This window comes from Physcomitrium patens, chromosome 11 (genome assembly GCF_059467195.1).
Source record: "Physcomitrium patens ecotype Gransden chromosome 11, ASM5946719v1, whole genome shotgun sequence".
In the NCBI taxonomy this organism is placed as follows: Eukaryota; Viridiplantae; Streptophyta; class Bryopsida; order Funariales; family Funariaceae; genus Physcomitrium; species Physcomitrium patens.
The window spans coordinates 534972-562947 of NC_143420.1; the positions used below are offsets into that span (position 1 = coordinate 534972).

The 27976-nt window shown below is 35.7% G+C and overlaps 2 protein-coding genes and 1 long non-coding RNA gene across 9 annotated transcripts; 1 reads left to right on the plus strand and 2 right to left on the minus strand.

The window, feature by feature from the left end:
• Positions 1-11881: 11881 nt before the first annotated feature.
• LOC112288647 (putative protein NAP1) lies at positions 11882-23108 on the minus strand. 7 transcript variants are annotated; one of them, XM_024533065.3, is made up of 25 exons: positions 22883-22939; positions 21739-21823; positions 20389-20818; positions 20138-20212; positions 19893-19973; positions 19525-19605; positions 19315-19397; positions 18900-18984; positions 18577-18702; positions 18247-18354; positions 18052-18096; positions 17688-17830; positions 17324-17456; positions 16796-16906; positions 16555-16633; positions 16199-16392; positions 15703-15848; positions 15394-15475; positions 15189-15299; positions 14949-15074; positions 14603-14742; positions 14389-14485; positions 13260-14248; positions 12870-13088; positions 11882-12685 (listed from the first exon to the last, which is right to left on the minus strand). In XM_024533065.3, exons 3-25 carry the CDS (start codon positions 20809-20811, stop codon positions 12187-12189), a joined length of 4176 nt encoding a protein of 1391 aa, XP_024388833.1. In that variant the 5' UTR covers positions 20812-20818; positions 21739-21823; positions 22883-22939; the 3' UTR covers positions 11882-12186. The 7 variants fall into 7 exon arrangements, with proteins under 7 accessions (XP_024388833.1, XP_024388836.1, XP_024388834.1 ...); XM_024533068.3 differs by having other exon boundaries at positions 20389-20726; positions 22883-22900; XM_024533066.3 differs by lacking the exon at positions 22883-22939 and adding an exon at positions 22558-22812 and having other exon boundaries at positions 20389-20726.
• A 169-nt stretch (positions 23109-23277) lies between these two features.
• LOC141045920 (uncharacterized) lies at positions 23278-25755 on the plus strand. Its single transcript, XR_012218500.2, has 2 exons — positions 23278-23588; positions 23750-25755. It is a non-coding gene; the product is annotated as an uncharacterized LOC141045920 (long non-coding RNA).
• LOC112288139 (small ribosomal subunit protein uS15) lies at positions 24783-26077 on the minus strand. Its single transcript, XM_024532003.3, has 4 exons — positions 25995-26077; positions 25596-25807; positions 25206-25392; positions 24783-24929 (listed from the first exon to the last, which is right to left on the minus strand). Exons 1-4 carry the CDS (start codon positions 26015-26017, stop codon positions 24896-24898), a joined length of 456 nt encoding a protein of 151 aa, XP_024387771.1. The 5' UTR covers positions 26018-26077; the 3' UTR covers positions 24783-24895.
• Positions 26078-27976: the final 1899 nt, after the last annotated feature.

Here is a 27976-nt window from a genome sequence, read left to right on the forward strand (position 1 = left end):
TTCTACTTCAAACACTTTATTATTATTCACTTCTAAATGAAGAAGTAGACCTTGTCTTCTTCTTGGTATGTTAACAATCTTATATGATTCAAGAAGAAATACGTGGAAGACAAGATGGATCTTCATTGACTCCGGTAGGTATAATCAATAAGCAACTAGATTGATTTATCTACAAATAGGAAAAGATCTAAGCTTGCAATAGTCTAATTTATCACAAGGATGAGTATTCTTGATATTATGACAAAGTAATCATATCTTTTTACCTACATTGAATTGTGGTTATTTCTTTTGATAGGCATCCACATTGATCTTTTGTTGTTCTTGAGCTTCTTTTAATTGCACCTTTATTGTTGCATGTAGCTCTAACGAATGATTTGTCAAACCTTCTGCCATAAGATTATCAACTTTTGAAAAGTCAAAAATATCAAATCATGGATAGTAACTATAATTGATAAAAAAAAAAGTGTTTATTACATAGAAGAATGCATTGTATTATTATAAGTAAACTCTGCCAATTGTAAGAGGGTTCTCTAATCGTCTTATTGATAATTGATGGTATACTATAAGTATTACTCCAAAACTTGGTTTATATGCTTTGTTTATCTATCAGTTTAAGGATCAAAAGTCAAAAAAATATTTATGTCTACCTTTAGAATCTTAAAAAAAATTCTCCAAAATCTTGATACAAATTGAGTCCTCCTATCGGATATAACATGTTTTGACAATATATAATATTGATAGATATTGTCAAAGAAAAGCTTAGCAGTTTCTTCACCTATAATAGATTTTGTGCATGTTACAAAATCTGCCATTTGATAAAACGATCTACTATCACAAATATAGAATCACACTGTCCTGAGATTAGAAGCTCCACAATAAAATCCATGGAAATAGAAGACTATGATTGTTCTAATATAGGTAATGGCTGAAGAAGTCTATAAAGTCGGTGACAAGGAGTTTTTGACTTTAAACAAATATCACATAATTGAAAAAATTCTTTTACAACCTTTTGTATTTGGGGCCACCAAAAATCTTCGAATATTAGCTCCAAAGTCTGATTCTATCTAAAATATTGTGCTGCTAGAAAGATGTGATGTACTTGAACAACATGTTGTCATGATAAAATACCACCATATAGTGAAATTATAATCAAAATTGAATTTCTAATTAATATCTAATTATCTTAATTCAATTAGAATTTGAGGTGTCTAAACATGACTTTTATGAAAGCCTCTTAGGTTATTTTCTAATCTTAATAGTTAGTAAGTTGAAAGTTAGTTAGTAATTTTACCTTCTAAGTTGTAGAGATTCTTCTACTATCTTAGAAAGACCATAAATTAATAAAATCAGATTAAAAGAGGTAAATAATTAATATAGTAGATACTAGGATTAAGTTGAGAGTAGGATTGGACTAAAAAATCCTTAGGATAGATTAGATTGATACCCAAGGGTCGGTCGTTTTTGAGATAGAATCAAAATCAGACCTGTGGCCACAAAAACAACTGCTTAGGGCAAAATAGGGATTCATTCAAAGATCGAAGGATAGGATTTGAGAGCTAGCTTGAAGTTCTTTCCAAAGGCATAAGGATTTTTTTTGGAAGATTTTTGAGGACTTAGAAATTATTGTTCAAAGTCAGGATTTGTATTGGTGATTAGGATTTTATATAATATAATTAGGGCTAGCAATTTTGGCTATTTTGTGCAATTGATGTAACATCTATAATTAAAAATTTGATATTATTTGGATTATTAGGTGTGCTAATTATATACAAAATTTTGTGATAATCTAACAATGTGATTTAGAGATATCTGGTTTTTAGCACAAGAGGGTTTTGAAAGTTGGCAATTTGAGGTTGGGTAGGGTTTCTATGATATCTAAAGTTCTATCAGTTGGATCAAAGTGAAATTTGGCACGGTGTTGAAGGACTTGAAGATCGAGTTGTATACTAATTTTGAGTTAAAGTTAATGGTTGGAAAGGGAGAAATCACTACTGGGATTTCTGTTTCACTTTTCAAATTGGTAGCCAAGTAATATCAGTGCAATTTTTGGAGGTTTTTTTACAATTTGTAAGTTGGATTGGATTAAAAATTCTTGAGCATATAGAAGACTTGCATTGACAATTACATGCAAAATTTTACATCAAGTGGATAGTCGGATTGGATGTTAGAGCTTCTTAAAGCTCACTAATTAGAATTGGAGCTTACAAGAAAAATCTAAATTGCTTAAATATGAAAGTAACAAGGTAATTGGGTTTTGTGTATAGTTAAGGCTACTAAGAAGAGTATTTTTAGTACTTTTGAATTGAAATTTAGATTATTTTTCTTCTTGTATAGATGAAATCTATTAAGATTTTTTGGATACTTGTGAAACACAACCTCATCTTCCACAACTAGATGCCTAGTGTATTTCCAAGCAAGACAACATATAATATGACAATATAAATATACTTCTCTTTTTGGTACATACAAGCATCATTCAAAATAAAATAGGTTGTTTCTGAACTTGAATTTAGAAGTATCACAAGACTTATAAGAAATATTCTTAATATCATGAATAAAAAGATCAGAGGACATACTTGAATTTGTTTTAGAAAAGTTGACTCAATAGTCAATTTTGATTTCACTGCTCGAAGATGAAATTATTCTAGCTTCAATAAAATTATCCTTTGTTGATTAAAAGTTACATTTCATTCTTTAGGTATAAGATAAGAATGTCTAAAAAGGACATTGAACAAATCTTGTTGTTTTTCTACTTGATAAGTAATATTGAACTAAAATCTTGATAAAGACATGCTTCAATGACTCTAGCGACAATTCAAAATATGAGCTGACATGAAATACTCAAGGTTCTTGTGATCCATATATACAATGTTGAAGTAGAGAGAATTTTCCTTAAGAAAGCGTTGGGCTTCTAGCTGTCACAAAATGCTCAATCAAGCCTCTAAATAAAAGAAACACCAAGTCTATATATAAAATTGTCCCTATAGGGGCAATCATATCAATATAGAAGCCTTGAATACCAAAGATTACCAAAAATGTGATAAAAATATCATAAAAAACTTGTATATCCTTAAGGTAAATTCTTCTTGAACTTCAACAATTCATATCTCACGATCAAACTATCCAAACAAATCCAAATTTTATATGAAGTACTAGTGTATTTTTGACAACTACTACAATAAATTTCAATTATAAATTTGTTACGAATCTTGAGATATTACCAAAACTCTAACAATAGCTTTAAATCCTAAATCTTACAATCATTGCTTCTAATTCTCAAATATTCCTTATGAAGTTGCCAAATCCCTTGTTATGGGCACGGACAGCCTGATGAATGTCCATTGAGCATGGCCTTTGATCAATAGAAATAAAGATCTTTACCTTTTGCCTTCATCTGATTATGCCTTGATTTCATCCCTCTCCATAAGCCTCCTAGTAGTTTAGATTTTCATCCTTAGGCTTCCACCTTCTCTTAAAGCTTTATACTAAACATTTAAATTTTATATAATTTAAATACTTAATAAAAATAGATAAAATTTAAAATAAATTTTCTTATATCCACTATCTTTAAATTAATTTATTAACCATTCTAACACACATCAAGACTTATGAATATAAAATATATTTTAATTAATTTTTATATATTATAAGAATTTACAATACAACAATAGTAATTAGATTAGAAACACCTTCTAGATAATGATGCCATTTTCAAAAAGAATCCACAATTGCAAGAAGATCTTTTTCATGAATGTCATAGTTAAGCTTGACTTATGAGAATTTTTTGGAATAAATAGCTACTAGGTGAACTTTATCATGTATTTCCATTTGTGATAATATGACACCCAAAGAAAAGTCCGATGCATATGTTTCTATAAAGAATACCTTAGAAAAATCAACGCAATACAAAATAGGTGCAAGAATAAGGTTGTCTTTAAAGCTTCAAATACTACTTCTGCTTCTTAATTCCATTAAAGTTTGTCTTTACAAGTCAAACGTGTAAGTAAAGGTGCAATTTGAAAGAATCCTTGATGAAATTCTAATAGTAATTGGAAAATTTCAAAAAACATTGGACATCTCGAATCATTTTTGGGATCTTCCAATCTATAATAGTTTGAACTTTCTTAGGATCCATCATAAGTACATCATTTGAAATGATGTAACTTAAGAAGTCAACTTGAGTAGTGTGGAATATACACTTTTCTATCCTAGCATAGAGACCCCCATCTCTTAATTTTTCTAAGACATGATAAATATGAAGTTTATATTCTTTTTTGTTTTTAGAATATATCAAGATGTCATTTAGATAACATACAATAAGATTGTCCAAAAATTCTCAAAAAACATCATTCATAAGATGTTGAAAAGCTGCGGATACATTTGTAAGTCCAAAAGGCATGACATTATATTCAAAATGTCTATATCTGGTTTGAAATTCAGTCTTCTATTCATCTCTTTTTTTGATGCATACAAAGTTGTATACTCCTTGTAGATCTATTTTTGTATAGATCTTAGTTTAATTCAACTGATTAAGAAGTCCAGATATTAAAGCTAGTGAATACTTATTCTTGATCCTGATCTTATTCAGTCTTTGATAATCAACATACATCTGCAATGATCCATCGTTTTTCTTCACAAATAGAATTGAGACTCTTGTTGGAGATTTGGAATGGCATATGAAGTTCTTGGCTAGATTCTCTTTAATATATTCCTTGAGTTTGGCCAACTCATTTTGTGATAAATTGTAGATTGGTCCAAATGGTGGTTGTGCTCTTTCTTAAAGATCAATTGAACAATCATAGAAACAATATTTTGAAAGAGTATCTGCATTCTTTTTTTCAAATACATCTTGAAATTCTTGATATTGACTTGGAATGCCTCTTGAAGTCTTTGCACCATTAGAAATAGGTGGCATAAATGACATAAGGTGATCTTTTTTTTGCAGCATGCAAGAAAGTTCTTGCATCTACAAACATAGGTTTAATTATACTAGACTTGTAGTTTTCTACTTGATTAACTTCAATCTTAATTATATTTTATTAAAAAATTGAGAATACAAAAAATCCACTTTATTCGAGTATTGTATTTTTTTAACTACAATAAACATAAAATGATTGGATTAGACATAGATTTAATGATATTAAATACTACAAAGCTATTATGACTATTGATTATTACTTCTATAGGAAGGATTTTGTGAGTAACATCTCCAAAAGACAATAGACGACCATCTATAATTCTTATATAAACAAGTTTAGTTTTTCTTATTAAAGTTATGCTAAGTCTTTTAGTAAATTCTTCATCTAAGAAATACATTGAGGCTCCTAAATCTAACAAGGCAGAGACTATGTAATGTATAGGTTCTAAAATAATATTTAATATAAAACAAAAAGAGAGTTGTGAAGAGAGAATAAGACCTTTATTAGGTTTTGTACAAGGTTCCAACTACATGGTCCCTATTGTAGCTAAACAAACTTGTTTTCCAATATATTATCTTCTTTGACATTCATATTCCCCATTTTATAATTGAGTCACTTTTTTGGACAATATTGAGCGATGTACTTAGATTCTCCATAATATAAGTATAATTCTTCTTTACAATGATGAGTCTTTTCTTGCTTAGTAAGAGATTTAAAACATACCGCATCAAGTTGGATATCCTCTATTTCCAAATGTATGTATTGAAGAGGAATTGATGTTGCTATTGAATTATAGTAACATTAAAATCTACTTGTCTAACTCTGAAATCAAAATTTGAAAAATCAATTGTCACACTTCATAACAAAATTAATTGCTTGACTCAATATTTGAGGATCAAGTAAGTTGAGTATCAATTTCTTTATCTGATATTATAATCCATAGAAAAATTTGCTAATAAGTACAAAATCATTTCACTTAATATTAGTTACAAGTTGTCAAAATTGTGAAATATATAATATTACAAATTGATTGCTTTATCATAAAATATGAATCTTATTGGTTAAAATACAAATTATATCATATTTTCCATACATGGATCAAAACTCTATCAAGAAAGCCTCCAAATTATCAAGTATTGGATCTCGTCTTTTAAGAAAAAATAAAAATCATGATAATGCTAAACTTAAAAGAAATGTATCAATGAATCTAACTTATGATCTTCGAGTTGGATAGCTTTGGAATTGAAGTTCAATCAAAAATTATACTTGATTGATAAATCTTCAAAACTTGGATCTTATGCCATCAAACTTCTCAAGCAAAGTAATTCTTGGTTCTCTAATACTAAAAAGATGTTCCACTTTAGGAGAAAGGACATGATTTGGTGCAGATATTGAAATACCTTCAATCATATCTATATCTTCACTTCTTGCCATTCTTGTTGCTCCTTGTGGTAGTAAACTGAGTTGATGCATCGTAAGCATTAATTTCCTCAATTATTCTTGTATTTATACTATTGCACTTTTAATTTCAATAAGCTCTGCTATAATAATACTTGAAAAATAAATATCTAATATTTATCAAGACAAGTAGAAGATGGGACTTAAAAACAAAAAAGATACTATGAACAATATTAAATTAGAAGAGGGTATTATGCAACTTCTAACAAACTTATGTCTTATCAAGAAAAAAAGGTAATCACTCTTAATTAAGAAAAGATAAAGCTCTAATATTATAAGTGTAACCTTATTAATTTATCAAGGATATGAATTAAAAAAAGATGCAAAAATCTAGAAAATTTGTATTAAAAGAAAAGTGAAAAAATAATAATAAAATAGTATGTATATTAAAAAATAAAATAGAATGGCTATTGCCAAAAGACAAAGAAACTAGAGACTCTTAAATCTAGATTAGAAGCAAGAAAAGAGTTCATAAGGATGAAGAGGACTTTACTTTTGCTTCTATATATATTATCTAATTAGGAGATATGTGGCAATGTTCTGTAAGACCTTTAATATGCATTGACTTTGCAAGACACATACCTTAGCTTATAAGACAAGTTTTTTATGTGTGGATGACATAGTTAGCTTATTCTTCAAGCTATCAATGTATATGGCACATAGCCAACTTGTTGACCATGTTTCTAACCTAAAAATTCAATTAAAGATACCTATAAAGTCAAAATAGTGTCTATGAAGCTTTTATGAAGTTTCAATAAAAGATATTATGGAATTAATTTATTTTTATCTATTTTTATCTAATTATATAGATAATTATTGGTTTATATGTATATGTCCATGACATTATCTCTCCTTCAAGGATATCAAAAATTTCTTGATATCAGCTTTAATATCTTATTATATCTAAAATGTCTCATAGTTAAAATATTATAATGAGATTAAAGAGCATGTAATCATGTTTCACCATCTAAAATATATAAGCATTCCTTAAAATAGAGATGATATTTAAAAATTAATATTATAATTAAAAAGATTGTAGAATAAATTGGATTAAAATTGATCCAAAAATATTGAATTAATCATTAATATTGATTTTATAGCTCAAAAATAAAAATTCTTTAGCTTCAAAAGAATTGTTTGTTGTTAATCAAAAGTTGCATCTCTTTCTTTTGACACAAAATAAAAAATATTTAAAAAAAGTGTCAGATAAATCATATTGTTTTTTTTAGTAATTAATCTTGTATTTAAATCTTCATAAAGATATGCCCTAATGGATTTGGTAGCGTTTCAAAATGTACCTTGATATAAAATACTTGAACTTCTTGTGACATGTATAAATAGTAAAATAAAAGTATTTTCTAGATAATAACACCATTCTTAAAATGAATTAAAAATTAATAAGAGTTCTTTGTTGTAGATTTTATAATTAATCATAATTTCTAAAAATTTCTTTAAATAAAAAATTAATTAGTAAAGATTGTCATTTATTCTTATTTGAGCTAATATTATATCTAAAGATAATTCTTATATCTTTATTTTTATATAAAAATGAATTAAAAAAAATTGATACAATATAAATTTGGTGCAAAAATAAAAGTTGTTTTTGAAGCTTCAAATGTTGTTTCAGATTCTTTATTCCACTCAATTTTTTTTTACAAGTCAAATGTATAAGAAGAGTTTCAACTTGAGAAAAGTTCTTGATAAAAATTTAATATCCATTAGAAAATTTCAAAAAATATTACACGTCTTTTATTGTTTTTGGAATTTATTAATCCATAACAATTTAAATTTTTTTTAAATCTATTATAAAACTATCATTTGAAATAATGTATCCTAAAAAGTCAACTTGAATAGTCAGAAATATACACTTTTCTATCTTGATGTATAGTCTTATATCTCTAAATTTTTGTAATACATGACAAATATGAAATTCATGCTCTTTAATGTTCTTATAATATATTAAAATATTTTTTATATAATAAACAAAAAAAATCATCTAAATTTTTTTTAAAATATCATTTTTAAGATAATAAAAAATAATTGACACATTAGTATGTCTAAAAGATATGACATTATATTCAAAATGCTCATACTTAGTTAAAATGTAGTCTTTTATTTATTTATTTTTATAATATATATCTTATAATATACTTTTCATAGATCTTTTTTTCTATAGAGCTTTATTAAGTTGAATTGATTAAGAAGTCTTGATATCAAAGATAAAAGATATCTATTCTTCATGATAATCTTGTTGAAGCTTTAATAGAATGAGATTGTTGAAGCTTTATCTATGAAACAAGATTATCATGAAGCTTTAATAGAATGAGATTGTTTTTATAAAAATTAAAATTTAATCTTTGTTATATAATTTTAAATAAATTTTTCTAAATGTAGCCATAAACACTTTTAAGAATGAATTTAGATCATAAAAGAATAATAAAAAAAAAATCCATCAAATATACAAATTAAAAAAAATACTTCCATATAAAAGTGTACCTATAAATCTAACTTGAATAAATCCATCAGAATATTCAGATATATATATATATATATATATATATATATATATCTTTAGAAAAAACTTGATTTATTCTAAAAATCCTTGAAATTTTGATCTTATTCCATCAAACTTATCTGACATACTAATCATTGCCTCCATCATACTTATAGTAATAAGACTTCTTGGATTCAATTATGAAATTGATCTACTTACTTCTTTTAAGTGCATAATTTCTTATCATATTGAACTTCATTGTTAATTTTTTTTATAGATATAAAAATAATACTCCATTGGTTGATGTTAATAATACATAAAATTTCTACCTAAAGAGTGTTGACAATCTTATGAAGACTTGTAATAGTTGCAAATCTATTCTTACTTTTATCAAGTGTAGTATTTATAAATTTATTTTTTATTTTTATAATAGATAATTTTAACAAATTCATAAGTCAAATTAGAGAAGGATAATTTTTAATCTCTAATATCAAATAATGATTTTTCAATGAGAAATAATCCACTTTTTTTAATAAGTTTAAAAAATAAATAAATAAAAGATAGTCTATAATCTTTAAAATGCAATAATAGGAGATAATTTATTCTTTTCTAAAAAAATAAGAATAGTAAATTAGAATTCTTGCCAAATTATCAAGGATATAAATAAATAAATTTAAAAATAAATAATAAATAAATAGTAAATAAAAATCAATAGACTCTTGCATTATTGTCAAGGACATGAATTGGAAGAAGATGCAAAAATCTGGAAAAGCTATGTTAAAAGAAAAGTGAAAAAAATAGCAAAAAAATAGTATATATATATATATATATATATTAAAAAAAAAAAAAAAAAAAAAAAAAAAAAAAAAAAAAAAACTCTTGCCAAAAGACAAGAAAACTTAAGACTCTTACATCTAGATTAGAAGCAAGAAAAGAGTTGATAAGGATGAAGAAAGCTTCACTCTTGCCTCTACATATACTATCTAACTTGGAGCTATGTGGCGATGTTCTATAGGACCTTAAATATGTGTTGACTTTGCAAGACACATGCCTTAGCTTATAAGGCAAGTTTTCTATGTGTGGGCCACATAGTTAGCTTGTTCTTCAAGCTACCAACATATGTGGCACATAGCCAACTTATTGACCACGTTTCTAACCTAAAAAATCAATTAAAGATATCTATAAAATCAAAGTTGCATCTATAAAGCTTCTATAGAAGTTATTATGGAATTGATCTACTTTTACCTACTATTATTTAAATCATATAAGTAATTATTGATTTATATGTGTATGTCCATGATAGTTATTAGAAAAGAGTATATAATCACTCAAAGATAGTATAATATTAAGATTAGAATGGCTATTGCCAAAGATAAGAAATTTAATGCTTCTTAAAATAAGACTAAGAATAAAAAAGACATTAACAAGAATGAGGAAAGCATCACTCTTGCCTCCATATATATTATCTAATTAGAAGTTATGTGGCAATATTCTATAAAACCATTAACACATGATCAACTTGCAAGACATGTGTCTAACTTGCAAGATAAGTTTCCTGCATGTGTGCTACATGGCCAATTTGTACCAAAAGTTATGAACATTTACAACACATGGTTAATTTATCGACCAAGTTTTTAACCTACCAATTACCAACAAACATGTCTAATGTCAAATTTGTATCTACAAAGCTTCTGACAAGTTTTTTCATAAGATATTATCAAATTTATTTAAGTATATTATTTCTATTTAAATCCTTTAATCCAGATAAGTATGTATGTCGATGACATCTTATTAAGTTGAACCTTCATACATATCACCAACAATCTCAATTTCATCCTCTTTATCATTACCAATTCAATTACACCTCCACCTCTACATTCATACTCTATTCATTGCACCATCTTTAGTTTTGCATCCCACCACCTCCACATCTTCTCATCTTATAGATGTACTCTGCCTCAAACAAGAGCAACTTACATACATTTAAAACAAAAATATAAGTTTTCTTGCTCTTCATGCCCATTTCTAAAGGCTGGAATTCATAGGGTCTTGTATTGTGACTACCTTATCTTTTAATAAGTATACCTTTGAATTGCATTACCATACATTATTTTAGTTTTTTTGCATAAATTTAAAAAATAATCATCTATAGAGGTTATAAATTAAGTCAAATACTTTTGGAAATAGACTGTAACTTCACATCAAGAAAGAAAGCCATAGAGTGAAAGAAAAAGATTGTGTGTGTGTATATATATATATATATAAATGTGTATTCACCATACACAAACCAGAACTGTAGATGCAGAATGGACTCTTAACTTGCACAACTTGGTTGTAAGGCTGCCGTAGAGGTGTCGGCATTCGTTGACTTCTGTCAATGCACAACCCTCAAAGACCACAGCCAGGCCAATTCGAGAGTTGGCATTCGAGTTTCCATAGTTGATTCTAATCTCATGTCCTTAGATTTGCACCTGTCATCACTTTGTGGTGTCAGTGAGCTAAATCTCACGTCGGTGGAGCTTGGTGTGAAATCAGACAGCAACGGTGACAAATGTGGATTTAGGTTTGCAGGAGAGGGAGTGCTAGTAGGTCGAGGAGAAATCAAGGATGACTCTGTAGCTTGGAGCTCCAACGTATGGAGCGACTCCGAATCTGGGCAAGCTCTAATCAAAGCTGAAAATACTCCACCTACCATTATCAATACATTAAGGAATGATACTCATGATTGGTCGTTGTTTCTTCACATGTATGAGTTCAATGAACAAGATAGTTTGGCTACACCTTGGATAAAACTAACCCTGTTAATGCCCGTGGGCATGTTTGGAAACTAAAATAAGGTAGAAAGTAATTTAGTGATTCAGTTAGAAATCACATCTCTCGACTAAAATTGAGAATGCATTAGAACAATTCCTACAAACTTGTATGGCCCATAGAGAAATGAAAGATTGGGCAAACACCAAAACATAGAGCCGCTACAGTTATCACTTCTGAACATTCAAAATGAGGAGAGTATGGTGCAAAATGTTTATAAATACAAGTAGATAGAGTTACTGCTGATTCCCAATAAAGCATCATTCCAGAAGCACCTACTCTATTGATGGCCCAGAAGTCATCAACTAGGTACTGCAAGTAAGTGTGAACAACAAATCGTCTAAAAGCTCCAAGTTCGCCTTTTCATATACAAGAGTAGATACAAAGTCCGATGGGCACCAACTGCCACAATCAAAGCTCACCACTATATGCACCTTCCAACCTCTGAAGTTCAATAAAATGTATAGATGGTTCTTTAATAAAAAGAAAATCAGATCTCTGGTATTACACGTAGGAGAGAGGTCCTGACCGGAACCTGCCAAGTGGACTCCTGGTGCTTGATGGAGCCGGCTCTGGAGGACCACGCCCTTCGGCGAAGGACACCTTTCGACTATAATCCAAAGGACCAGAGAATCGGTTTGCTTTTCTGCGAGGCTTACCATCTGGTCCTAGTTCTCCAGAAGGTTCAACCTCAGGACGCTTGTGCTGGCCAGCAAATTTAATGGGACCAGAGAAGATTGACCCTCTGGAAGTCTGTTGAAGATGAATTTCGCTAGGCTCTGCAGATGTATCACCCTGGCTTTTGATGGGGCCTCCATTACCTGCGTATTGTCGTGTGGAAGGATGGACATGTACGAGACTGGGAACTGAATTCTCGAAATACATTTGGTAGATTGAGCGCATGATTGTATGTGGAACGTAGCCCTCAAGAGTGCTACGAGGTAAGTAGTTTGTCAGTTCACAAAGCTGATCCAGAAAGATCAACTTCGCGACTAGTGGGCTCCTGCAGCAGTATAAACATCAGTATAAGTATCAGTATGAAATTGGCTTTACGATTACAAAATGAGCTGATTATAAACCGATATCTAGTCTGTAACACCTCTAGTTCAGACCCAAGCTTGATAAGACAAAACGAGTACGTGAAAGGATAGTTAAAATGTTAACCAAAGGCTATGGAAAGAGCATACCTATGCGAATCATCCCAAGATTCAAGCACTGTGGCAACGGCACACTGCAAAAATGTTTTCATAGAGGCCTTGATACTTATGTTTACATCCGCTCTAGTCTCTACACCTTGGACACCATCTTCTCCCATACTGCCATTTCTTGGATCTAATGTTAGCCGGTGCTGCTCTCTACGCTCTGATCGCACCCACTCATTCGCAATCATTACAGCGTTTATGCACCTGTTCATCAAAAATTACCAAGATTAAATGACAAGCATAAGTAGGAATGTGCAAGAGGGAAATAAAAAAGTAGTTCAATCAACAGCCAAATTTACTCTAACATCTTTAAAATACAGAAACACTTCCTGTCATAGTTATCATATGCCAAAAAGCAGGTTGCGAAAGTAACACCTGGCTAGACAATGGACATTTGATGTGAATCCGCCAGTAAGCACACTGAATGTAGTGGAGTTCCAAACGTTTGAGTTCATGCACGCAACAAAAAGAAATGGCAGAAGCCCCCACGTTGGATCCCCGGCTCCTTCCATATTGTTCAAAATGCTGTGAATCATCACAGCATCACCTTCTTCAAGTTCAACAGCACCCACACGACTGGATACACGCTTCAATCTCAGGAGATTGGGTTTCTCGGGAATAGTTGCAGGAGCATGTTTGCAGAAGTCGGTCAAGAGAGAAAAGAGGAGTGGGGTGTTGGTCCTTAGCACTTGACCTGTGGCCTCTGCTAGAAGAGCCCGCATGCTAAGCATGTGACCTATCCGCATCGCGTTTGACATGAGAATTTCCAACTCAACGATCTGAAGCAACATATTTTCACGATGACTTTTACTGTGCAAGTTCCCAGCTAAAGATTCCAAAATCTCCTTATTTGAGCGCAAAAAGGTATCAAGAGTATCTACAAGAACTGTCAACTGTTCGAGCAAACTATTGCATAGCTTATCAACGCCATAAGGACCAAAGATCCGCACAAAAGCCTTCAGCTCTGCCAAATCTGCCACCGACTCTGCAGCTACCCGACCAATAGGTCGGGTGCTCTTGAAACACTTGTCCAAAGGAGAAAAAATAACTCCAGAAGCCTTAGCATCCCGCAACAAATTCTCTACATACCAATCTGCAATTGTACATACTGCCTCACCACCAGCACCCACTTCACGGTCGTCAGGGTGAAGGTCTTCCATATGTCTCGCAAACGACTCGGTTAGAAGGACTTCTCTGACACCTCGTGTTAAATCTAGCTGCACATGCTGTTCCACGAGATGTACAATGCTCATATGCCGCTGCAGTCGTGCCTCCACTACAGACGGCCGTTGAAGTTCACCATTCGTCATGATTATACTTTTCAGACGCGTCCGGAAATTCTTCATAATTCGGTCTCTTAAGTACTGGAATTACGGCATACATTTAAGCAGATATTCAGTGTTTAGTAGGTATTCGAAGCACGAATAGCAGGTGGGCACTGGATTAAGAGCAAAAAAAAATTCGGATATAAGTATGTTCTACAAAATCTACGTAAAATACTTACCTCTCGTGGCACAAACATATGATTTAGAACCCGCAAGGGTTCCATTTCATTCAGCACTGAACACAGGCTAGTGAGTCTCTGGACAGCGGCCTCCAACCTGGACAAATACCAAACAAAATTTGAATGGTGCACGACTTTTAGACCAATCAGCAAATAGAAAATGTGCGAGTTAACATAACAGTACTTGAAACGCCCACATTGATTGTGCATTTACATTTTGATGGAGCCCCTGTGAATTGGTTCACTTTCAAATCCAGGCAAAGGAAAATCCACCATTCCATTGACATTCTTGATTCCATAAATGCCAGCCCTAGATAACTGGTTCAGACGTAGGGCAGCTTGCTCGAGAAGAAGCTGCACATGTCCGAGTCAAAAGACTTGGAGGTTAACCACCAGCAGAAAAAAAGTCGCTTCTGACCCAAAGAGTAACAAAACTCCTTACGATGAAACACACAATGAATGAAAACTTAAAATGAACAAGGGAATAAAAATAAAGTTAAAATAACCAAAATTCTTCATATAGAAGAAAGTACCTGTCGAATTTACATGCAGAGACTTACCTTATTATCAAGAGAACCATAACCTCCTTCAGAATCTAAGATGTTGATGAGACCCTCCAAGCCCCCCATGACTGAATCAAGGATAGACTCTGCATATGAGACTGCGTCCCTAGCAAACGTCGGCAGCTGTTCAACACAAGTGCATAACCACATATCAGCGCCTTTTTTTGGTTCAAAATGACAATGCTCAGTTAAACTGTACATCATTAAAGAGACGGTGTTAGCAAGATGAGGCTGGACCTCATCAGGAACATTCGGGTGCGCGTTATCTGAAAACGTGCACGCAAGACTAAGCCAAGCACAGCAGTGCTGCGGTCGACCTTCAGGTCCAAACATTGTATGCCGGAAAACCTGCAGCAGGCAGCGTCATTGTCAGATAAATTATCAATAGACAGATTTGTAACTGAGCATGAAATAGTAATCCATTTGACAATAGAGTACTCACCGCTGTGACATCAGGCCGATAGAAGTACAACATTTTAAGTGATGCATGTTGCAAAATCTGCTTGTCCATTTCATCCACACTCCTGTAACATCCCAATTAGGAAATATGTCATAAATCAAAAGAAAGGAATACAATAGCATCATTGACAAAAATAAAAAATAATAAAAATAAAAAATAATAATGTATGATAACTTTTAGAACCCAGGATTGACTGCGCTAGTATCATCCTGTATGGCTCTATACGCCACTGTAGTAAGAGAAGAGCAATTATCGTCTAATTCAGAAATTGGAGGGCAAAAGTATTTACACCTTGACCATAGGTACGCGAGGTTGCCCTCAGAAACAATGCTATCGTTGCCTGTAGATACAGTTGCCTTATCTAAGTGCCGAATATTTATTGGAGACCTTGAAGAAGAAACCAGCATGATCAAACGCAGCCAATCCCTGCGAAATCCCTACAAGAAATAAACGTAGTAATCGAAGCAGTTAAGGTAACTAAATATTATCCTCGAACCCAGCTTTCATTAGTCAGCAACTTTCAACGAAGTTCTAAATGAAATGGCAAGGAAACCTGCAGGTCTTGAAAAATCCAATGAAACCCTCAACATGGCAAGTTGGTGTCTAAGAAACAGCTACCTAGCACAATGTTGATCTGTCAAATCACTCTTAAGGTTTCCACATCACCACAAAGAAGTACCAGATTAAACCACAATACAATACTTGTCCAGTTGCTTTTCAGCGCTCGAAGCGTTAGTTTACAGTTTCAACACGACACACCGTCCAATCATGGCACGCAGAAACTCACAGAGAGATCAAGCGATGCTGGAACAATTTTGTCGGTGTGAAGCTGTGGAAGCTGGTCCAACGTTTCCAGAGCAGAATTGAACAGCTCACGCAACTCTGGATCTATATCAAGTGCTACCATTCCTGGTCCAACCAGAAGGACCTGCATTCTCTGGACTGCGGCTGATAAGTAGCCCATTGCAAATGCTTTGCAAGCTGCAGATAGTAACGATAATGGTGAGGGAATTCGTTCCAAGATACCATTTCATACCAACAATGACCAAACTCCTTAAAAACGAATCAAGAAACGTAAGAACAGAAGAATATGAAATTGACTGCCTTCATAAACACATAGAGCGGCAAGAAAAACTTCTCTACCTGGAGTGTATTTGCGAATAAGCCCGGTGAGACGATCCATGCCATCTAATAGAAAACCAATTGTAGGGTCTTCCATGTCCTGCACCCACCAATCAGTGAACTTGGTTGATTGACAAAATGCTAGCTCAAAAATTTCATGTGACAGTCATCGATCAAAAAGCTCCAATTTAAGAATCAAACAGGCGCAAAAATGTGAAAATAAAGAAGAGTTATGACGCGCAGGGGTTGAAAAATTAAGCACCATCTCTATGGGCATCACTCGAGTACCCTTTGCTTTTCCCACCATAACTCCAACGTGGCTAAAAAACCATAAAATTTCTGCACGAACCATTACCAAGGCAGCAAATACCATCTGCACTCAAATGTATATTATATCAGCGGAGATAGCCTGGAAGATGGTCTCTCTAAAATGAATATAACTGAGATAAAACATGAAGAAGCAGAAAATATGGGTCAGAACCTCAAAGTACTTTATTAAAAGCTTTTGGACTATTTTCAGATAGGAAGTACATGGGCGATCTTAGTCATGTGCTTGTTAAACAAATATTTACATATAGAACCAACCATTAAATAAATGTTGACCCCACACAAACACCAAGATGGAATCAAGATGGTCTCTTAAAAACACCAGAGATTATATATATATATATATATTGAATAGTTTCAATCATAGCAAAAACGTACTGTTGAGATTTTAAAACCACACAGATACAGTATGCGGAGAAAGTTGGAAGTAGAAGCACAAGGTAAAGCACAAGGTATAACACACCTGCAGATTAGGTGCAAGGAGGGTGGGCTGATCTGAGAAAAACAACAACATACGACCAATCTCCTGCTTCAATAGCAATCGGTGCTCCCTATGTGCAGAGTCTGCATTGTTGATAGCAGTATCTTGGGCGTCGCTGTGACAATCCAGATCTTCATTAGAATGAAATATTACAGCGTAATATTTTAGCACTACAAAGCTTGTGTCAACAAGCGCAGATTAGATGCTGGATGTGGGCGCAAAGAGTGATGATAAGATAAGATAAGATAACCAATATCTAATGCACGAATATTTTCTCCACGACATTCAAAAATTCACATGATTCTTAGATTGATGTCAGTAGCCTGATTCTGCTGTGCATACCCACCATATTTGCTTCTCGACCTGTTTGGCCAGATTGTATTCAACATCAGCATCACGACCCTTGGCACGCCCCGCCTTTGCAAGTTTTTTCGACTCAGCTATCCTAGGTAGTACATAATGCTGATACTCTTCATGCAACAAAACATACTGCACTCATCCAAGAAAGTTTTCCTGATAATGACTTTCCATGCCTGAAATTAACCTTGTGGAACCGCGCAAAAGGCCGACTCTAGAGGATGACTACATAAACAACACAACGAACAATGAACAACGAACGAATTTAAATCTGCGAGATGAAAGCACAGATAGTAATTAATACCACTTGTCAGGAAGACAATCAAGCATTTGCACAAGAATGCAGAAGGTACCTCATCTCGGAAAAGAGGTAGGAGGATAGATTCTTTGAGCAGCACCTGTTTTATAATCGACATGGAAGATGTGTAAGCTGGACAAATAGACAAATACCAAAAGCAGTTTGCGTTCACTACGTACTTACATAATTTTCAACGACTAACATGCAATGTATACTACATCTGGAGCAGCAAGCTGCAGAAGAGACCCACCAAAGCAATATCCACTGCTCCAGGTCGAAGAAGTTCTGTGGGGCAAACTAGATACCCAATAAGTACCCATTCTCGGTATGCTTCAATATTTACCAGCTCTTGTGCTCTCTGAGAAGTTCACAGAATTGCATGTAAGCATTCAATATAAAGAGTGCAAAAAATTGTCAAACATTCAACCTGCATAGTCAGTTCGATACCAAGCTCATGCATACAGCTACATCTTTAAACTGAACTATCCAAAATCCAGAATTCAATATAACACCTGACGGCACCCAAGAACATAGGAAAGTCACAAAAGGTACATGGTAAGCTATACGTCAGAAAACTTACAGCTGGATGTGCTGAGTTGGTAAGCTTGTCAGGATACCGAGGATGAAATGGACTGAGATAACCTTCACTGCGCAGCCTTTGAAAGTCGGACCCAAGAAGTACTGTTGGCCCAACAGCGTCCAATATCTGTTGTGCGTCAAAATCATGAATCAGCTTAGACTATGCCACAATCTTACTGCCCCCAGAGGCAGGCCAGCACTGCTGTAAACAAATCGAATACACACAATCATATGCATGTAGACGCTATTTGCTCAAATTCCAAGTAAAATGCGGCTGTAAAGCAAAGTTGATTCAAGGTTTTGTCTGTAGATTCAAGCACATACCTCACCTATGCGGGGGCTCACAAAATTGAGGTCATCATGTAGCCCCTTCAGAGGAGGGTCATATGCTTCTACAAACTGCACCATGCTGATTCAAAGTATCCCAAACCCTCAGAATTCACAGAAACGAGTGGCAACCGATCCCAATAACACGAAATAAGCAATGTCATGGTCAAGATGGTCATTTAAACGAGCATAAGCCCTACTTCACAAAATTGTATTTTGAACAGACTCCACTTCATGAGGCAGCTGTGATCTACAGCTTTCTTGCTCTATTGTTCGATAACTACAAACTACATTTATGGAACTGTTTTCATGAATGCACCATAAAATTGGTACATATTTTTCCCATATCTACTCAGGTAGACCTGCCAATTACAAGACATGAAATCAAACCCGCCTTCGCAAAACATCTTACCGATGGTAAGCCCCATAATCTCGTCCGCTTTTCATTATTGTATGTACCAGATTATACATCTGAAGGAGCATCTTCCTCGGTACCTGCTTATAACCACAAAGGTCATGATATAATTTCGGGAGCACAATTTGAAACCTTAAAAGCAGCCAACGATAAAATTCCCAAAAGTTTGCGAACATACGTAGCCAGAGGTGCAGGAAATGTATTAACCTTGTCTGCTAGAAGGTTGACCCGCACAAAAGAACAAAAAAGCTCCATAAATACTCGGAGAAGAAGAGGATTTTGATTGGGCTGCAGAAACACGTTGCAAGTCACTGAAAAACCATTCTCCCACTCTCATTTACAGATTAAAGATAATACTAGCCCTAATACTAATTGACAACCGCAAAATGAAGCTTCCTCGAACTCGGGTTTTTTTGGAATTAAAAGGTTTAACTTTTTCTTACAAACTAACGGTTTCATAACATCTATGCCATCAACAACTGACAAGGTCCACGTTAGTCTCAGCTTGACATGTCAAGCTGGGGCATTATCACATGCGATAACGCTCCTATATTGGCTTAGGTTGAAGGGCTCACCAGCAAGGTGACCACTGTGCTACTCAAGTCGAGGATCACACGAAGTGACTGTTCTCGAAATGTCATAAGATCCTCTAGAACCTGCAGACATCCATGACTTCAGCTTGAAATGTAGGTGGATATCAAATCGACCAATGAACCCGAAAACAAAATAGTAAGCCTAAAAACAGAGACAGGTTGTTTCACTCAAACAGCTACTTCTCTGCAGTACTCTACAAATCAGTAGCCTTCCACTGGAATCATACCATTATCCACGGCTCAAGAGACGCTACATATCTTCCTGAATGTTCATGAAGCATATCGCACCCTCCTTTGTCGACCTGAAAAAATGAAAACAATAATTGGATTGAAGTAAATTCAAATTCATGGCCTTAAGTTAATCTCTCTCTCTCTCTCTCTCTCTCTCTCTCTCTCTCTCTCTCTTGATACACAAGTTGTGCTATCCAATGCTTTGTGAAAAAAAGTGTGGAGAGAAAGGGAGGGTAATAGAATCCACCTTGTCCAGCTGCATTTTCGCAGGGTGCTCAGGAAATTTGCGTGCAACATGCTGGCACAGTTTTGGCATGTCTGGAAAGATTCCAGTCTTCCAGAACGAGTCTGGGTGGTGCAGAGTCCCGGGTTCCGCAGACCCCAAAATCTGGTGCAATTTATGCAGCTTGGTCATAAGGCCAAGTGCGACCTTTTGCAAATGGATGACCCATTCGATCTGTCTAGTCTTCTGAACATTCTTCGTTGACTGAGAACGCTGGGTGGCCATCGAGGCGCGTCTCCAAACAGGAGATTCGTTCCTTCGAGCTCCAGTATCCTCAGCACTCCACGCCGCCTCCGCTGGACCTGGTCTGACTGGTGAGGCGTCATTGTTGCGTTTCAACCGCAATTTGGCCAGAAACTGCTGGCTAGTTTGCACATCCAACTCCATTACGCAACTATTTTCACTCATAAGAGCAGTGTGTTAGAAGATTATCTCAACATGAGTTCGTCCAAAACTCATGAGTGCTTTGCGGCACAACCACTGCTTAGTTTTTTCCTCTGGCTTACTACTAGGTAGTTCAGTTGACCACAGAAGTCAATAATTGGAGATATGAGTAGTTGCTCTCACGCAGAATGTGCAGTGCATTGCAAATAGGTTCTACAATGCACAAGTCAAAAGACCACTATCCTATGTCGGAAATTTAAGCTACTTCTAGTTAGTGTCGATGGCGCAAAACAAATGTTACGAGCTTCCAGGCGTGAAACGGTTGATTGATGACCATAAGGATGGAAACTTGTTAAGATACGGCATTTATCTAAGAAGGAATAACCCTGCACCCAGTGTTGACCCAATATTCTGTGCAACTAGTAGGTGCACATACGTAATCGAAGATAAAGTATTCGTAGTAGACATCTTGACTCACCCAATCTCGTACTGTTTACATTACAAGCTGGAAGGCTAGTCACTTTTTCCAGCTGACGTGATAATATTTTTCGAGGTCTAAAGGTCACAGAAGAAAACGTAATGAAAGGAAGACTTGATTACAAGCCTAGCCCTACCCCTAACAATTTGTCACTAGCCGTTGCAAAAGATTAATGACTAAACAAGGGTGGTATCACTCCATCAGGAACAGAACAGTATTAGCTCGTGTGCAAGAAAGCACAAATGCACAAACAAGTTAACCTAACATAATCGAAAAATGCTGATTCTAATGACTAGTCATGCCCCTGATACGGTATTTACTCGATTTGACATGCTCAGAGCATGTCTCTACGATACTTGCCTAGGTGATTGCCCTTGGTCTTGTCGTCCAAAACGAAAATCCTTGATTAGAAGCTGATGTACCTCACAGATATCAATAAAGTGAACACGTACCTCAAGTTGCAGGCCTATCTCTCTAAGACAGTAAATTTCTCGCTCCTCGATCCATAGATGCCACTGCCCCGCTAGCCTGATAGACCTGATCAAAGTTGCCGAATTCGTTAAGCGTTTAGGAAGAGGGAAAACATCCGCAAAAAACAACTTCATCCGTAAAAGCAACCGATCGTTCATCAAACAGCCACTCGCAAAGTTTGTCTTGCTCCAATAAGCCAGTACCAAAACCGCTGTAGGAGTCTCACAGCTGACTGACTCATCAAAACTGCTGCAAGACTATTGCGATGTTGAATGCACGCACTACAAAAATCTCTTAGTACAACAAAAACTAACTGCATTGTCTATCCCAACTGATGCAATGTGCTCTATTTATTTTTGTTCACGAGTCTAGGACACAATAATTTGTAGTGCTCATCTTTGGTGAAGGACAAAAAAACATCCTATTCCACACCGTAATGACAATATTCTACACATTAAGCAAGCCGAACCCTCAGATCCTCATCCATCACTTCGAATAACCCAGGTACACGAAAGCTCCTACTCTCCTTCAATCCTACTCTCAAAAGCACACCAAAGAATACAGAAATCGGACTTCCATGAGTCCCCCACTAGGAGTGTCCACTACACCCGACGAGACTCGGAGGACTGGTTAACCCACTGCGTGCACGTGTTGGGAGAAAGAGAACGGGTCGATACAAGCACAGACATGGCGACGAAGAAGGGTTGAGAACCGAGAGACTGCGATCTGAAGCTACGCGGAGACGACCCAGGAGAGATAGAGCCCTAAAGAAGCGGGAGGAGGCAAGGAAAGATACACACACAGGAAGAAGGGCGGTGGGGAGGGCTCTAGACACGAGCGTTGCTTTTCATAAAACACAGCAAGCTGGGTGGCTGGGTGGCTGGCTGGCTGCAGTGAGTTGTGCTCAACGACACGAAACCTGGGGCTCTCGCCTCTACTCCTCAGAGTACCCGAAGTCCACCCCGACGACCAGCCCTGCTGCTATTTTCCACCCTGGGAGCCACGCCACTGGGAAGTAGACGGGCCTCGACGCCACAGTCCTCGCGACCCAACAACACAAACTCTAAACAATGCGCGCGCAACCGCCTCTCGGCATTCTTCACGGCACTTGGCGTAGGGCCCTACCTACCCTGTCGCCGTCGGATGTGTTGGCTCCGGCCCTCTGGGCTCCGGGGCTCTGCGATTCCCGATCCCGCATCCCCCCCCCCCTCTCGTGCCGACTGTGAACCCACACTTGCTTGCTTACTCGCTTGCTCTTGCTTCGACAATGCAACTAGTTTCAGGAGGGCAGAGCTGTGGCAGGGTCAAAGTCTTGGCCATGTCCGCATGCACAAGGGTGGTGGGCAGACGAGAACCAAGTCGTCTTGAGGTGAGAATCTAAATTAAGGCGCAAATCTCTGACGCCTAAGAAAGGAAGGGCAGCAGGGTGGTGGTGCGTGAGTGGGTGTTCATGGGCCCTTGCGGACTCCTCTTTTGCGCTGTGTGCCGTCCTCCCCCCCCCCATAACCCCTCATTCTCCCTATCACCGCGCCCTTCCGAACATGAACTGAATGGTCGTTCTAAACGTGTCGATTCGAGCACACTTGTAGAATTTCTTTCAGGATGGAGCGCTTCTTCAAATGTCTCGGTTTTGAGATGTGGGTTTTGAAACTTGGAAATGACATTATTTGCCAAAAATACATCTTCACTAGCAAACTCTTTTTTTTGGTGCTGTTGTTGTAATAATTGGGGGATGATTGAAGATGAAAAGTGTTGTGATTACACTATAGAACTAAATTGGGTGGTATTGCTTTTATGGACCATTCTTCATGCAAACAAGGCATATTGAGATGTAAAATCTACATGACTACATTATTGATTGTATACAATTTGATTGTCTAAATATACAAAATAAATAAATTGAATTCAAATTTATATAATACAATTTTGTATTGAATATAAATTTGTATTCAAGTGTATTTCTAATCATAATAATAATTTGTACATGAACAGAATAAAATAAAATAACAAACTTATACGTAAGAATGTACCTTTTACAATTAAAGTTGATAATGAAAAATTCAATAAAATAAATGTGACTTTCTCTTTGTAGATAGTTAAATTTTGTCATTAACGTGTTAATGAATCATGACTCAAGCTTAAATTCTTTAAGTTTGATAACATTTGACAATCATTTTCAGAAATGTCTATAATGTCAGCAAAAATTATCTTCATGGTCGCTTTCTTGGTAAACGCTGAAAGGTTATTTGAAAAAACAGTATTTACTTAATAAAAAAGCAGCAATATCCATTTTTAGGTATGAAGTACGCGATATAATTAACGGATACTTACGCACATGCCAAGGTGGAATCAAGAAACAATCCATGATCTTGATGAGCGATCCAAATACGTTTAGCTGCCATACGATCATTTTCATTGACCACAATTACTCTTGAGTTGTCAATCTTCCTACTTGTGTTATTGACGACAACCTGACGCAATGTAAAGGTTACAAGATATGTACTTTACCAAGTGGCTCATTGATTGAAATTGAGTGAGCTCATCAGTAGTCGAGAAATGATGAATTTGTCTACAGAGAAGTTTTTTACTCGATTATGGGAACATAGGCTTTCGATACTGATGCCGTGCTATTTAAATTATTGTCATATCACGCAGTTTCGAAGAAAATAAATTTCATGAGTCGCGAAGATTCCAGTCACAAATCGCGTACTTTTCTTATCTTTGAACGAAGAAAAGTACTAATATGTGCGGACCCAGAATTGTTTATTCATCTCGTATCCACTCCAGAGAATATTCAAGCACCTAAGTGGTTTTTAATCCCCACTCAACCAACAAGCATGAGGGGTGAATTCTGCTAAAACGAGGGCACGGAACTCCTTGAGGCATATTTTAGTATGAAAAATATGAGAGAAGAGTAAGGGGGGGGGGATCAAACAGAGGATATTCAGTGTAACCATTTTAGTACAAAACGAGACTGAGGCTGGCCGTCTCCTTGAAGACAAAACCACTTCCAGTTGCAAGATAGTAGCTTCAACGTATTTTGCTATTTCAATGAAAACATAACCCCCTGAGTACAGCTTCGGAAAATTTTCTATCCAAAATCTATTGCAAATGCCAAATCTTGGAATTTCTCTCCACTTAAGCGACGAGAGTGCTAGCAGTGGCGGATTCGCTGCAAAAAACACAGTATAGTTAGAGTTCAGACTGGCAAGCCCTAAAGGTGGTTCGGATCCAAGAGATAATACACACACAGAGAGATATGTCGCCAGTCTTCATGAATAAATCACACTATGGCATACTTTCAGTATCACGAAGGCGTTGCCAACCATACTGCAGTTTTTAGGAGCATGCTAATAATGTGAAACTGCAGAGTGAAATTAAGCCCACCTATTCATGTCATTCCTCAACAATATTCCTCAGATAGAAGGAGTGGAGTGTTACTACTTACTACTTCCAGGTAGGGGGGAGCTTCTTGGTGCGCTTGTAGTAGCGAGCTAGCCTGTGGACACGGCTCTCGATCAAAATCAATCGGAACTTAGAGTCCTTGTCCTTGCGGTTCCTCTCCAAGTGCTTGCGCACAGCGACAGCCTTCTTGATCAAGTGGTACAAGTCCTCGGGGATCTCGGGACCCAAACCTACACATGGGCGCAATCTCGTCAGCCCTCAAGCAATGCGGTGTCAGTATCGTCAAGCTGGTCGGAGACCGTCATTCTGAGGTGATATCGTTAGCTTCCGGAATTAAACGACATGAAAATAGGACGCATAGTTTTTCGTGTGAGTATCCATTAACTGTCTGATTGCCCAGTGCGGCGTGTAGGTCAAAAAGCCAAATTCTTACCATGTCCCTTCAGAATACGGAGAACCTTGCTTCCAGTCACGCTGTTAACCTGGGCAATACCGTGTGAATCCCTCAGGATCACACCAATCTGAGAAGGGGTCAGACCCTTCTTGGCGAGCTTGCAGATATGCTCTTCAACCTCGGCGGTGGTGATCTTCAACCACGATGGCGGGCTCCTCTTGTACGGCAAAGCCGATGAGGACATACCCTTCCTGCATACAAGTCCAAAAACTTCAAACGCAATTCGAGTGAACTGAACCAACGAACATAGCCACCAACAACAACCTAAACCTAAAGTTTAAAATTCCTGAAACCTAACGACGGCAGCAGTTAACTAAACGGGCATTCAAGGAGTATGAGCAAGGGCAGAAAAGCGGACGCCGCAGCAGATAAACGTACCCGGAACTGTGCATACGCCCCATGGTGAAAGACTCAAGGTTGCGGGCTGACGCCGATGCGAGAGGCGAAGGCCAACAGAATGCGCGCGGAAAAGAGAGCAATCAGAATCGACGGAGAGACCATATAAGCCAGCCGACCGCATAGGCTAGGGTTTCCTCCTCCAGGTACCAAAACGAGGTCCTCAACGAAAATAGATGACTTATATGGTCCCAAGGCCGTGTGTGCCTTATTCCGCAGAAGCTGAGCGAGAATATAGTTTGCACTTTCGAAGCTTCGCAGCTTGATTAGCGCTTTCTATTTCCTGACGTTTTGTGCTTGCGTTTCAGCTGTAAGATTTGTTTCAAGCAGATTTAAAAGAACTTGAAGAGATAATGTTTCTTCTCTTTACCATTGCTGACTCTTTGAAATTAAATTTTAACATATTCATTGCCCAACATTCAAATGCTATCAAGAATATAATGTTTCGTGCAGGTGATTTTGTCGGATCGCTGATCAAAACCACGTCACGAAATCAACAGATCGGAGTCATCACCAGTAACGATTCATCCGGTAGGATTGCAACAGGATTGTTGAACTGAGACATTTGTTGATGTCTCTACTCAACTCTTGTGGGCTTTCAAAACATTGTGGTAGAGAAAATTTTAATTTCCATCAACAAAAACCACTAAGTAGTTGCAGTTTTCTACCGCACCTTGTGAACCTTCTCAATTCTGTTCATATTTGCATGTACTCAATTAGATGGTGGATACTTTTAATCTCCTGTTATGCAATCTTCAATCTGCTTCAAAAGCTGCAAAATTTTGCTGAATCATGCATGCAAAGGATCACAAGTTGGAAATGGAAATTTTTTGCTGAATCATGCATGCAAAGGATTACAAGTTGGAAATGGAACTTATGAGCTACTACAAAGTGACTCAGTCCATGTCTTGGAAATGAAACTTGTTTGTTTGTTTGTTTGTTTAATTCAATTTTTTAAAATTACAACATTATAAACCTGTATTAAAAATACGGGAATGTTAAATAGACACATATGTGGCAATCATTATGAATGCGATTAGTTTTTATTGGTTGCAGATATGTAACGGACATATGCATGTAAGCCAATAATTACATGTATAAATAGGTAGAAATAAGTAAAAGTAGGTAAAAGTAAGCTAATTATATAAAATTTATTATACAAGCTTCTTATTAGCTTCATAGACTCTGCTTTGACTTTATAGGTGTCTTTAATTGACTTTTTGGATTAAAAACGTGGTTAATAAGTTGGCCATGTACCACACATGTTGTTAGCTTGAAGATCAAGCTAACTATGTCGCCCACACATAAAAAAACTTATCTTGTAAGTCAAGGCATGTGTCCTACAAAGTCAACACATATTGGAGGTCCTATAGAACATCGCCATGCAGCCCCTAGTTAGATAGTATATATAGAGGCAAGAGTGAAGCCCTCTTCACTCTTGTCAACTCCTTTCTTGCTTCTAGTTTAGTTTCAAGGGTCTCTAATTTTCTTGTCTTTTGGCAATAGCCATTCTAGTTTCTTTCTTAATATAAATATTGAATTATTTCTATTTTTTCATCTTTCTTTGAGAGAAGTCTCACTTATTTATTTGTCTTTATCAACTTCTTGTCCTTGATAGATTGACAAGATTACACTTATAATATGAGAGATTTGTCTAATCTTGATTAAGAATGGATTATTCTTTTCTCTTGATAAGATAATAACATATTAGAAGTTGCGGATTATCCTCTTCTAAACTGATATTGTCCTTAGTATTTTCTTTGTTTTCAAGTCCTCTCTTCTATTTGTCTTGAACAATAATAGACATCTATTTTTTCTAAGTGTTATCGTTGCAGAACTTGCTGAAATAAAGAGTACAATGGCACAAATACAAGAACAATTCAGGAAGTTAGTGCTTGCAATGCATCAACTCAATTTACTATTATAAGGAGCAACAAGACTGACAGGAAGTGAAGATATAGAAA